The following is a 13,658-nucleotide window of genomic DNA, read 5'->3' on the forward strand; positions in this document are numbered from 1 at the left end:
CCCTAAAGATTACCCATTAAATTAAGCTCAAATGTATTTAAGTATCAGATTTAAAGAATTACTGCTTATCAAGAATTAAGAATATCAAAGTTCTTTGTGAAGACCTGAGTAATTTACTAACAATTTCTAACACCTAGACAAACCTGTGAACTTTCATATAGGAAAACTATTAAATACTTTTAAACAAATTCCGTACAAGAAAATATCTACTCTAACAGTTACTAGCAAAAGCAGTGGGCCAGGAATGCAGATTCTATACTAAGCATGTTTACTGCACCTTCCAAAAAATTAATATTCAGGAGGACAAATTTCTTTTTTTTTTTTGAGACAGAGTCTCACTCTGTTGCCCAGGCTAGAGTGAGTGCCGTGGCGTCAGCCTAGCTCACAGCAACCTCAAACTCCTGAGCTCAAGCGATCCTCCTGTCTCAGCCTCCCGAGTAGCTGGGACTACAGGCATGCACCACCATGCCCGGCTAATTTTTTTTTTTATATATATTTTTAGCTGTCCATATCATTTCTTTCTATTTTTAGTAGAGATGGGGTCTCGCTCTTGCTCAGGCTGGAGGACAAATTTCTTTAGATCATTTTTATGGCTTTTTGTTCTTGTGACAGAGTCTCACTCTGTCGCCCTGGGTAGAGTGCAATGGCATGATTGCAGCTCACTGCAACCTCAAACTCCTGGGCTCAAGGGATCTTCCTGCCTCAGCCTCCTGAGTAGCTGGGACTATAGGCTCATGCCACGACATCTGGATAATTTTTCCATTTTTAGTAGAGACGGGTCTCATTCTTGCTCAGGCTGGTCTTGAACTCCTGGCCTCCACCAATCCTCCCGCCCCAGAGTGCTAGGATTACAGACATGAGCAACCGCTCATTTTTATGTTTTATTCCTGTTTTAAAAATGCAAACAGCTTTACACTAAGATACAGTTAAGATCTAAAGATCATTTAACGTTGCTATTGTTACAGAAGCAGAAAAAGCAGAAGGCAAAATATGCAAAGCCAAGAGGATTTCTGTACCTTGTTGCAGGAAGTCAGAAGTCAATTCACAAGTACTGGTAGGGATTAAAATAACCATAAGAAATGCAAGTAGGTGACTATCAATAAGCAATTGAGAAAAACTGTTCAGGAACCCAACTGTACAGGAAGGGTTTAAATTTGACTATTCCCCCACTCTCACACCAAGAAAAAGGTAATACAATGAAAGAAACAAGGGCCAAAGTAAAAAGGGTCAGCCTTCACCTCCTCAGAGACTCTCCAGTCCAACTAAGAGTGCTGGACACTAAGCAGAAAATGTTATAAAATCAATTCTAGTTAGCCTAAAAAATCAAATCAGCCCGTATTTTGAGGATAATGTCAAATGCAAAATAAAAGTATCCATACCTCCTCCAGTTTATTATCACTTGATTTATGAGTAGAACTATCCAAGGACGATACTCGCTTTGATTTTTTTTCATATTCATCAATATCTCCATTTGGTAGATCTTTTCTTCTTGACTTATGAGATTTAGAGAATTCATCTGAAAGTCTATTAAATCCTTCCTCAGTGTCTCCATTTAGCTTCTCTTTCATTTTAGCTTTTTTGGGCTTGGGAGCATCCAGGTTATCCACAACACCATTTTCTCTTGCTTCTGATTTCTCATCTGAGTCATAATGGTGCCTTGACTTCCTTCTATCACTCTGTGGATAAAGAAGCAGTGACAAGAGGCTCAAAAGGTCTCTTTTTAAGACTCTAGGGAAGTTAGAGCATGACTTCCCCACCACTTAAAAGCTCATTCTACAGTTATTTTGAAAACCTACCTGGTAGAAATCCAGACTAGTTACTAAAAGCCAAGCTCTAGGGCTCACCTGTTGCTATCTTTTTCATCCCATCCCTTGCATTCTCAAGTCTCACCCTCTAGCCCCTCTCTAATACCATCATAAGATTTAAGGGAATAGCTTCTCAGGAAAAGAATGACAATCCCAGAATTATAAATTAAAAAACAAACAAAACTAACATTTCCAAGAGAAAAAAATTAATATTTATTGAGTACCTACCCAGTATTGCATAATGTGTTTTCAGCTTATCTTGTTTAAATCTTCATAACAACCCTATAAGGGAAGTACAGGTCCATAACCCTTATCCGAAATTCCGATATCCATAAAGCTCTGAAAACCGAAAGTGTTTTTTGTAACTTATTTGGAGGCAAAACCTAACCTGACCTGAACTGATCTGATGGCAAAATTTACTTTTTTTTAAAATTTGTGCAGTCCTTCAGAAATAAAATGGCAAAATTTAACTTGAACTAATGTGAGACTATAGTCTATATTAATCCCACTTAGTATGACTAGTCATATTTAATATTAAGGTATTTGATTGTAAGTTTCGGGTCCCAAACCCTGCTGGGGTGTTCCCCTCCTAAAAATTCCCAGAATTCTGAATTCCAAAACACATCTAGTTCCAAGGATTTTGGATAAGGGATAGTGAACCTGTATCACCTTTTTACGCATGAAGAAACAAAAGTTCTAGGGGGTTAAGTAACTTGCCAAAGACCCACATATGGGATTGCCTGCAAGTGGAAGTGCTAGAAATTGAATCTAGCACTGTCTGACTTGAAAGCCTACGCTCTTTGCACATCACGCTTTCTCCCTGAACTTAAGAATTGACAGGTTTTAAAGAAAAATAAAACTATATAATTCACATAAAAGTCCAACTGCTATACTTTCATGGAAGGACAGTAATCCTGGAAATTTTTTTAAAATTTTATTTAGTTAATACAACTTAAAAAAATAAAGCAGGCTTCTGCAACTTCAGTTTTAAAATGACAAACTGGTGACCTGTGTTTAAATATTTGCAGAACACAAGAAATGATTCGGAAATTTAAGCAATTCTTCAGAATTACTTTGCCAAGATAGTAGTGATTAGTGATAGCAAAAACTACTACCACAAAATTTTCACCATGACTTACACAATTTTTAGTGTTCTTTCACATACAATTTTGTCATCTTTAAGATAGGAGTTGCTGTAAAAATTGAATAACACAGTATGTGTGAAAATGCTTTGTAGTTAACATGTTACATCATTTGATCTTTAGTTAACTGCACTAGCGCACATCTCCCCAAACTAATAGGTTCTATAGAAACAAGATTATTTATAGAGTTGGCTTTGGGGTTTGAATTGCTCCTGGGCCCTGCACTTCAGGGAGAAGTTGAAACAAGGCAAAGTGAGAACTCTCAGTCCAAGCCCAGCAACATGCCAAGGTGATGAATTACATCATTCCACTTTGGACCCACAGCACTTGACACTCTCCGTTTCTTTGGTTTCTTTTACACTTTATACGTCCTTCTTATTCTCTTACCTTTATCACATCTTCTTCAATGGTTCCTCTCCCTCCTCCTTCTGTGGATGTTCCTTAAATCTTTCTGTATTCTTTCATACCGTTTTCATAGCTTCAACACACACTTTCAGACTCCCTTCCTCACCTGCATTCCAATTCTAAGAACCTAAGGACCAGTTCCATATCTCAACACATCTAAACCAAAGTTACCTTCATCTCAATACCAGACCACTATTCTCATGCTCTACTTCTATTAGTTGGTATTCCAATCCAATCATTTCCTAATCTCCAGTAATCCTTCATAATGGGCAATCAACAAGTATTTCTGGAGAACTGACAACATGAAAGCCATCAACTTACAAGAATATAGTGAAATGTAAGGATGGACAAAGATAAGGTCATTTTCCTTAAGAATCTTTGAGAAATATTTGGGAAAGATACACACAGGAAAAATGAGCTAATTTTACAAGGAAGCACATAATAAATGCCAACTAAATGACAAAGATAGTCACTGGAGCAAGAATTCAAAGGGGAATGAGATTACTGTACACTAGAGTGGTTAGAAAAGACTAGACCTTGACAGATGGATGGGATTTGGATGCAAAAGGAAAGACAAGTATTTCAAGATGAGCCAAAATTAAAATAACTGCTTGGTGATTCCACTTACACTCTACTCTAGGTACCTACAGTAGTCAAATGCATAGAGACAGAAAGTAGAATGATGGTTGCCAAGGGTGGGAAGAGAGCTAAATGGGAGTTAGTATTTAGTGGGCACAGAGTTTCAGTATGGGATGAAAAAATTCTGGAGACAGATGGTAGTTATGGTTGCAGAACAATGTAAATATACTTAATGACACAGAACTATACACTTAAAAATGGCTAATATGGTCAATTTTAAGTTATGTATATTTTACCACAGTAAAAGAAAACTGGTTGGCTGCAATGGCAAGTTTACCTTAATAAGGTCAGAGGGGTAGGTTCTGCTAAGGCTATACGAAATAAAGCTCATTTTTTTTTTTTTGTCAAATGTCAGCCTTCAAATACTGCCACCTTAGCCTCCTCAGGTCTGTTTTCTTTTCTGTAGGTTAAATACCTGACCATTTTTCAGCACCATGTGATCCCCTAATTATTCTGGGATTTTTCTCCCCCTTTTCTTTTCTTTTTTTTGGAAGGCAGGGGAAGAGAAGTCTCTACAACTCCTCTACAGGCACCTTGAGGGCAGGGACCATTTCTTATATTTATTTAGTTTAAACTCCTTGGTGCTCAGCAAACAGTATGATATAAATTAAGCTCAATAAATACCTGCAGACTGAATGAAAATACTGACAGTGTGGGCTATTAATAACACAACCCACACAATCTCCATCACTGCCAAATCCTGACAACACTGACTGACACTTTTCCTTAATCCTTTATAGACCAGTTATCAAGGTTTGTAAAAAAAATCTTTCCTCAACATTCTTGCACACAGGACGGGGTGACAGAGAAGCAACACATATTGAAGGCAATCATTTTTCGTAATCATCTTCTAAGGCGCCAGTGAGAACCAATGACAGGCCTTGCTGCTTGAGAAAGAGGAAAAAGATTTCGTGGTGATGGGAGCTTGAGTCTGCCCATCTTTTAGGAAAGATTCAGGCGCCAACGGGAAGGGATGAGGGGCCACGGGGGGCCGGCCCAAAGCCCAGGACTGTCCTTCTCCAGGTCGGGAGCGTGGAGGTGGGAATGGTCCCTGAGCGACCTCACAGGGCCGAGGGCGGCGCGAGAGGAGGCCCTCGGATGCTCCGGCCGGGTTCTGACAGGCCATCATCAGGGATAGTTTCCCTCCCCGCCCAAGCCGGCGCAGCCCAAAAGGAGGCGCGGCCCTTCCTCAGCGCACCTTTTGCCTCTCCTTCCTCTGGCTCTCGGACTCCTCCAAGGGTGCTTCCAGCTCCATAATGTCCCCCCAGAGGAGTTTCCCAGGCATTACTGGCCGCCGCCGCCGCCTCTCTCCAGGCACAGTGGCCACAACCACCTACGGGCAGCGACGGCGTGAAAGGAAGCGGGGGTAGGCTGGCCGCCCGGCCAGGGCAGTACGTCACTTCCGGGACACGCACCGCACGGCGGGCGGGGGAAAGATAATCCCGGAAACTCTTTCTTTAAACTCTCCCCTAGCGCCGCAACCTCCCAGCCAATGAGTGTAAGAGATCTCGATGGGCCCGCCCTTGTTCTGAAGTGATTGGCTTCTAGAGTAAAACCCTGGCCAGTCTCCGTGAAGGACGTGCACACTGATTAGCATAAATGGTTCGGTGTCTCTTCCCCTCCCCCACTCCGAACACTTCGCTTCGGGACCTCGGATACTCTTTGGGGCGTCCCAGTGTGCACTGCCGGGGCTGGGAAGGCCCTGACGGCGGCAGAGAGGGGCCGGCGCACGCAGCAGGCCCGTGCCCAAGCGAGCGCGGAGCGCCACGCGCTGCCCTGCCATTCGCCGCCGGAAGTTGCAGCCCTTCCTCCCGCCCATTGCGAGGGGAGGCGTTAACGTCCAACCGCTTCGAGCGAGGCCAGAAAGAGGCCTGGCTTTGGTGGGAAGGGACTTCGTGCGGTCTGAAGTGGGGCAGATGGGCTTGAAGTGAAGGCCGGGACCGGATGGACATCCGTCCCTGAAGTCTTAGGTTTTAGTCACGCAGTTGGTCTTTGGTTCCTTTTAGTCCTCACGCTCCCCATTTGACATAAGAGGATACTAAATCCGAGAAAGGAGTTTACTTATCTGAAGTCATACAATCAGTTAATGGCATAGTCAAGACTAGAGAATCGTTATCTTCTGAATCCGAGATCAGTGCTTTCTCTGCCACGTCAACCTGAAAACTTGAGTTTCAAAAAAAGCGTTTTGGGGAAGATGCTCCCTTGAAACGAATGGTAAAAACCTGAAGAAACCTAACAGTTTCTGCTAGAAAGAAAACAGGCCTAAATGCCTTCGACAGATTATGTATTGGCAGTGAACTAAAAAGGGCTTAATTTTACTGATGGGGATTCACTGCCCCTGCATCACAATCTTATACAAAACTGAAACCTTTTACAATACTAAGGGAAACTTCCTTGGCATACGTATGCCTTTTCTTACATCACCAGTACGGCTAGTTGGCTTTCTTTTCAGAGCCATTTCTTTGTCTCTTCATGATCTTTTCTACCCAGCCACTCTACTCTTGAGTGGAGAACAAGAAACTAAACTGAGGTGTAGGCTCAGGAGTATTCTCACAAACTACTTCATAATGTCTAACACACCAGCCTTACACAACCTGAGCATCAAACTCGCATCTTAGCAAAATTACAAATCGCTATCATGTCGTGAAGTTTGAGAATTGGTCCTGAATAGCTGGAACCACAAATGTTAAGTCTGTGATTGCTTCAGGCCTTCTCCATAAGTATGGATTGGCCTGGAGTCAAGGGCTGTATGTTTAAACATAACCTTATCGATTCACCACTTATTAACACAAGGAGTGTTCAGCTAATGATAGAAAAATGCACCTCTCTCCCTAGATTATGAGGATAGCTGTGCATCTCTAGATCTGTCCTTTTCTAAATCCTTTTGTCCCAATACCTCACACCTACTCCCAATTTTCCCATGGTAAAAGTCTTTATAGCCCTACAACAGGGTATAATTTGTGATAAAAACACAGAGTAGATGTGGCTAAGAATGCCACACATAAAATTGGGATAAAAGGAACAGATGTTAGTATCTTGTAGTTAAAGGTCAAACGAGGATGAAGTAAAGTTTTAGCTCCTCAGAACTCTATTTTTGGCATTCACTTGTAAGTCAGAAGTCCTGAGATCAGGTCTGAAGAAGGAAAGGACTAAACTGTTCCATTCTCCTTAATCAAGTGACTCACAAGTATACTTGTGTTTTTCAGAATGACCTTCTGTGACTTGCAACACTATAAACTCTGCCTTTCTAAGCCCTAAACTCACTGAACCAAATCTCTAGCTGCTGTCTGTGTCAAGTGGAAAGGGCAAGTGTAAACTGATGCCTGAGTTACTTGACCAAGGCGTAGCTTAGCTGAAAAAAATTTGGGTTCTGCACTATAGGAGTTCTCAGTGGATATCATCTTGCCTCAGTCAGCTAGAAAACTTGGGACTGGAATACAGGCATAGAGAATTTTTTTTCTTCATATTTGCTCCCTCTATAAATCTCAAGAGATTTGTCTGATGAGATTTGGAGGCATAGGGGAAGGCATAAATGTACATGAACAATTAAAATGAACAGGCCGGGCGCGGTGGCTCACGCCTGTAATCCTAGCACTCTGGGAGGCCGAGGCGGGTGGATTGCTCAAGGTCAGGAGTTCGAGACCAGCCTGAGCAAGACCCCGTCTCTACTAAAAATAGAAAGACATTATATGGACAACTAAAAATCTATATAGAAAAAATTAGCCGGGCATAGTGGCGCATGCCTGTAGTCCCAGCTACTTGGGAGGCTGAGGCAGTAGGATCGCTTAAGCCGAGGAGTCTGAGGTTGCTGTGAGCTAAGCTGACGCCACGGCACTCACTCTAGCCTGGGCAACAAAGTGAGACTCTGTCTCAACAAAAAAAAAAAAAAAAAAAAAGAACAGTAATTCAAAATGTAATCTTAATAGAACATCTTTATCTTCCAAATATCTTACCCAAGTCACGGATGTACTTCCTTTCACAAAAAAGTTGGGTGCTTTACCTGCTATTCTTTGTTCCAAGGTTGAATAAAGATTTTCTTTGCTTTTGGCCTCAGCAAAATTAAACTCTGTAATCTTTAAGATATAAAAACAAGATGGCTATTTCCAAATTTGCCTCTCTGATCATTTTCAAAAATAAGGCTAGATTTTTATTTTTACTCCATGATTTGAAAGTAAAAGGTAAAAACAGCCACCAAATACAACACTTTACATCTGCATGCCAATATTATGTGACAAGAGAACCATTATTTTTAAATGCTATGACATGGAAATAGTTTAAGGGGCAATTATAAATTGACTAAGACATTGGGGGCACAGAATGAGTGTTGAGAGTACAGAGGGAAAGGCAGAAAGTATTATAAAAACAATGAGAGGGAAGAGGGTGTTTTTCCCATTGTCATGTGACCTTGGCCAACTCAACTCTAACATTTGTTGTTAGTAAAGTGAGGACAATAATGCTAACAGTGTAGGAAATTGGATCATTTGCTATAACAGCACTACAGAAGTAATGTACAGAGATGCTTACCTTTGCTTGAGGTTTTGACAGCATTAAAAGCAGCCATCTTTGAGCACATTTATCACACATATATTTATGTACGTATCTACCTCCTAATTCAAATCTTTAGAACAGCTTTTTAAATGTTTAACCGTTGGAAGAGTCCTTAGTCAATTACTTTGTAGATGTTTTGAATCCCGTGGTAGGAAAGAGGGTTTCAGAGTTACATCGGTCATCCCAGAAGAGGGCACTATTACCCAAGAAGTGTTTGGAAGCTGCTTGTTAAAGAGGGAAAATGCATCTAAGCTTTCCAAAGGGAGGAAGATATATGAGATGCCAGCAAAGTAGCCATGAGTTTGTATTTGATATACCCCCATTCTTGTTTCATGACTCTGATGTCTCTCTTCCCCGACCCCTGTTAAGCAATAGCCTGTTTTCCCCATTTCCCAAAAACCTTCTCAGGTAGCTATACAATGCAGTGGATCCCAATCTTTTCACTTCTATAGGCTCTTTCCATTATTTTTTCCCACGGATTTGACATTTGAACTATTTTGTCTGCTAAATTGCATTTAGTAATAATTGATTCATGGTGATTCTTCTAATCTATGAATAAAACACAAATGCAGTTTAACAGTGTCACACCAGCACGGGATAGGATTACATTAATGAGCTGGTGTAATTTCAACCACTGGCAAAGAAACTTAATGCTTTAGTTAGCAAGAAGTTAGATTAGGCAAAAGAAATGTACGATTTCTATTAGGATTTTTGAAATATTGAAAATAGCTTACAAAGAACTCAGCTACTCTTTAGGGACTTCTAGGAGTCTAAAATCCCAGATGAGAGAGGATAAACAGTATCTCACATTGTATGAATGTCTACAATAAACCCATAGTTTGTATATTTTATTCCTATTTATAAAATAAGGTATTAACTGTAAACTTGTTAGCTAAAAGCATAATATCTCCCTCAAGCATACATGGATTTTGATGGAAGATATATTTTGTAATCTTTACCCAAAGGACTAAATCTGTAATGGAGGAATTCCAGACAAACTGATAAAAACAGGGGATCTGTATAGTGGGCCATGTATTTACCTATCAGGCAAGTTTTGTGTCTATATAAATATATTAAAATTATACACATATATATTTGTAATAATATTAGGTACTTCCTACATTGGACACTTTTGATAGATCATCCCCAAATCTCACAACAATCCTGTAAGGTAGATATCATTACTATCTCCCTTTTACAAATAAGAAAATTGAATCAGAGAAGTTTCACAACTTGCTCCATCACACAGCTACCCAAGATGGGATTGGGATTCAAACTTCTGTCTGAATCCTAAGCTCAGATCATCAAGCTGCCTCAAGAAAACAGTTTTCTCATTAGAGAATAGACTGCAATAGGAAAGTGAAATAAAGAACTAACATTTCCACAAAAAAAAGCAATTATTGGGGAAAAAATGCAGGTCACCTATTTTATAGAATAATTTCCCAAATGACAATTTAATAGCACATATTCTCATCTTTACTATCTGTGTTTTATAATGAGTTTTATAGGAGAATACAAGTTTGTATTCTTGCTTCATTTAATACATCTAATTAGAGAGTGTCATATGCATCCAATGGCAAAATTAGATGGATTTCTTTGGTACCTAGATGTGGCTAGAGCCCCAAGAGACTTTGGAGTCCTCACTCTACTAAGAAAGTTGTCCAGTCCAAAAATCAAAGATGAAACACAGTTGTTGGTGCTGCTTTTTCCAAGGGTTGGCGGGGATAGGTGCAGAAATGGAGACCTGGAAGCAATACTCAGGATTCTTGGATGAGTTCAATATTTCACATGACCCTCACTAAATATTATAAACATAAATCCTTACAGTTGGAAGGATTCTTCAAAATCACATAGTTCAATCTGTTAAACTAAATATTAGAAATTCCTCTGCAACATACCAGTGAAGATATCACCAAACCTCTGCTTGAATGCCCTAAATAATGAGAATTCATTACTTTACAAAGCTGCCTACTTCATCTTCAGATAGTTTTGTCTAACAGGAAGTTCTTTATACCGCATTGAAATCTTTGTCCTAACTTCCATTCATTGGTGCTGATTCCATGCTCTAAGGCCCCCTAAAACAATTCCCCCACTCCTACCTCCCCTATAAGTCTTTTCTATGCCAGATTACCCCACTTGGTACTCTGAGCAGGGTTTACAATGTCCTTGTGACCAGGACAAATCTTGGAATGCCATGGTAGGTTGGTTGGGGCCCACTGAAAACCAAGTCAGGAGTAAGTGGTCTCACCACTGCAAAATAGAGCAGTGACTCCGACTTCCACTCCTTTGCACTCCCATAGGGCCTACATGCAGCTCCTCACGGTCCTGGGCTTTACCCTGGCTGTCATTGTTATCAGGATGGTGAGAGCTGGAAAGAGGTACTCTAATTATTCAGTTATCCTTGAGATCTAAGGCCTTGACAATCCTTAGAAACCTCTTAGAAAAAATATCACCTCAACCATAATACAGCACCATCATCTACCCGGTGTGCTAAAACCAGTCTTGATTTCTCCATGTTCCCCAAACCAAAGAGAACTGACCATTCCAATACTTGGTCTGAAAAGGCCTGCTGGAAAAAATTCTGGCAAAGCTATCTAGGTCATATCACAAGCAGCAATGGATCTAAATGTGGATGAACTGCTAAACATGTATCAGCCATCTTCCATCTTTTCTCTAAATCTCTGATTCAGAACCTCCGTTTTACTCATAAGCCATTTGGTAACCATTGTGCTTCTCTTCTATCTTCACTTTCTATCTCCACCATCTGACTTTTCATTGCCATGCAATAGAGAGAGCCTGAAATGTAAAATGTAGGGAGGAACCAGAGTGGTAGAGCCAGATGTCTACTGCCACAGGAATTTTGGACATTGTCAGTCAGTCACATTTGGAGCCATTTGTTCATGTCCAAGCTGGTTGAAGAGAAGATCCTGGGCAGCAATGATTGGATGAAAGGAATTCTTGTTGCAAAGTAGCAAACACCATTTATACACATTCTTTCTGATAACAAGACTTCAGTTCCATCTATACAACCCTCAAACACACACAGTTTTCTAGACTTTGTGTTGAAATTTGGTAAGATCCACTTAACATAGAACTCAGTATTAGTGTTGGTAAAAAAAAAGTTCACTACTGGGTAGTAAGTTAGTATCCTATATATTTGAGAAACTAATGAATGTCTAAAAATTCAAGTCAATTTACATTTAATTGGAAGGGGACTAATGATTCCATGTTTTTTATTGCAAACAATCTATACATTCCCAATAAATTCATAGTAAAATAAGCTTTAAAACACTTTAAAATACCAAACAAGGAAAAAAAGCCAGTAATTAGAACAAAATATGTAATAAGGTTAATTGTATATATGTACTTAGCTTTTGAAGATTCTTATAATACTCGGTTGAAAGAGTCTATAGTAATGCTGTACATTAAAAAAAAAAGTTTCCAAAGAAAATTAAACATTAATGACTGGAGTTAGTTGTAGTAAGGAATTGGATGTGAGTGTTTGACTGCTCTTTGTGCCTTCAAAGTTCTGCAGAAAATTCTGTCTTCTTTTTAGTCCATCCAAAATGACTGAATTATTGGATGCCAGACTCTGTGTCCTAAAGGTATTAAAAATAACAGAATTATTGCCTTCAAAAGGGAACTGGATTTCTAATCAAGGCATTATACTTTCATTTGTTACTGTTACTTTGAAGTGTACATTTGCTCATACTAAGGTGCACTTCTCAAGCAAGTTAACCTTTAAAAATCTAAAGTTCTCTACATTTTAAAGGCTTCACAATAGCACCTCAATTATTAGACAGCTGCTTTCAAAGAAGTTCATATTTTCTGAACAACATCTGTTCTCAGATCCAATATCAAGTATATTCTAGGCAAAGACAATATGTTCCCTAAAAAACTTCTTCCATACATCTGAAGTGGCCAGCATCTTCCTGTGTAATTAATTTTTGAGAAATCATATGAAAGGGAAAAGCCAACTATTATACTTTTCGTATTGATAATGTTCTTTTTCTAGGAGCTATAAGCTATGTTAGTCCCTTACCCATACATTTGCCTTGCTTCAGCCAACTCACATTACTGTTTGGTTATTTTTGCTTTTAACATTCCTTTTTTCTCACCTTGTTCCTCTCCATCAGTTGTCCATTATATTAAGATATATCTCAAAAGTGTGTCCTCCAATAAGTCTTCCCCCACATGGCCTATCACTCTTAATTTCACATCTCTTTGACTGTTATGATGAGTTTCCACTTCGTTCTTACATTCAACCTGTTTGTTGGTCTCCTGAACTGGACTAAATTGTAATCCTGTAGGTAGCAACAATGTCTTGTTCATCTCTGTCCCCCTAATCCTTAGAAGAATTATGGCACATAGCTGATGTTCAAATGTTATTTTCCTTCCCTTTTCCTCTAAATGTCTTTAATGATTATAGATTATACAGTCTTTCAAGAAAAATATGTAGGCAACTTTTAAGAAATTAAATTTCTGGCCAGTAGTTGGTGGCTCATTCCTGTAATCCCAGCACTTTGGGAGGCCAAGGCAGGAGGACTGCTTGAGGCAAGGAGTTTGAAACCAGCCTGGGCAATATAACAAGACCCCATCTCTACAAAAATTTTAAAAATGAGCCAGGCATGACGGTGCACTCCTATAGTCCCAGCTACTTGAGAGGCTGAGGCAGGAGGATCTTTTGAGCCCAGCAGTTTGAGGGTGCAGTGAGCTATGATTGTGCTGCTATACTCCAGCTTGGGTGACAGAGCAAGACTTTATCTCAAAAAAAAAAAAAAAAAAAAACCAAAATTTTGCAAATTAAAATTCTCAATTACATGTTAAGGAGTAATTTCCCTAATCTGTTTTTTTATTTTATTTTGTTTTTGCCAGAGAGAAAAAAAAAAAAAAAAAAAACCACGGCTTGTTGGTTTACACCAACATTGTTTGCTTTTAATCTTTTTTTTTTTTTTTTAACTCTTTAGAGATGGGGTCTTTGTATATTGCCCAGACTGGTCTCAAACTTCTGGCCTCAAGCAGTTCTCCTGCCTCAGCCTCCCAAAGAGCTGAGATTACAGGCATGAGCCACTGTGCCTAGCCATTGTTTACTTTTGAAGACAACATTTTTTTATTTTTA

General features: G+C 39.6%; 2 protein-coding genes across 4 annotated transcripts in view; both read right to left on the reverse strand.

Annotated features, from left to right (window-relative positions):
- DDX50 (DExD-box helicase 50) overlaps positions 1–5,349 on the reverse strand; it is a 36,606-nt gene extending 31,257 nt beyond the window's left edge. The window contains exons 1-2 of the mRNA XM_069459956.1: positions 5,190–5,349; positions 1,380–1,676 (exon numbers count right to left, since the gene is read on the reverse strand). Coding sequence (XP_069316057.1) covers positions 1,380–1,676; positions 5,190–5,276 — 384 coding nt within the window. The 5' untranslated portion in view covers positions 5,277–5,349. The remainder of the gene's footprint in view (positions 1–1,379; positions 1,677–5,189) is intronic.
- A 6,327-nt stretch (positions 5,350–11,676) lies between these two features.
- STOX1 (storkhead box 1) overlaps positions 11,677–13,658 on the reverse strand; it is a 59,265-nt gene continuing 57,283 nt past the window's right edge. For all 3 annotated transcript variants that reach the window (XM_069460657.1, XM_069460656.1, XM_069460655.1), the window contains one exon: positions 11,677–12,138. In XM_069460657.1, coding sequence (XP_069316758.1) covers positions 12,092–12,138 — 47 coding nt within the window. In that variant the 3' untranslated portion in view covers positions 11,677–12,091. The remainder of the gene's footprint in view (positions 12,139–13,658) is intronic.

Source organism: Eulemur rufifrons, chromosome 28 (assembly GCF_041146395.1).
Source record: "Eulemur rufifrons isolate Redbay chromosome 28, OSU_ERuf_1, whole genome shotgun sequence".
NCBI lineage: Eukaryota > Metazoa > Chordata > Mammalia > Primates > Lemuridae > Eulemur > Eulemur rufifrons.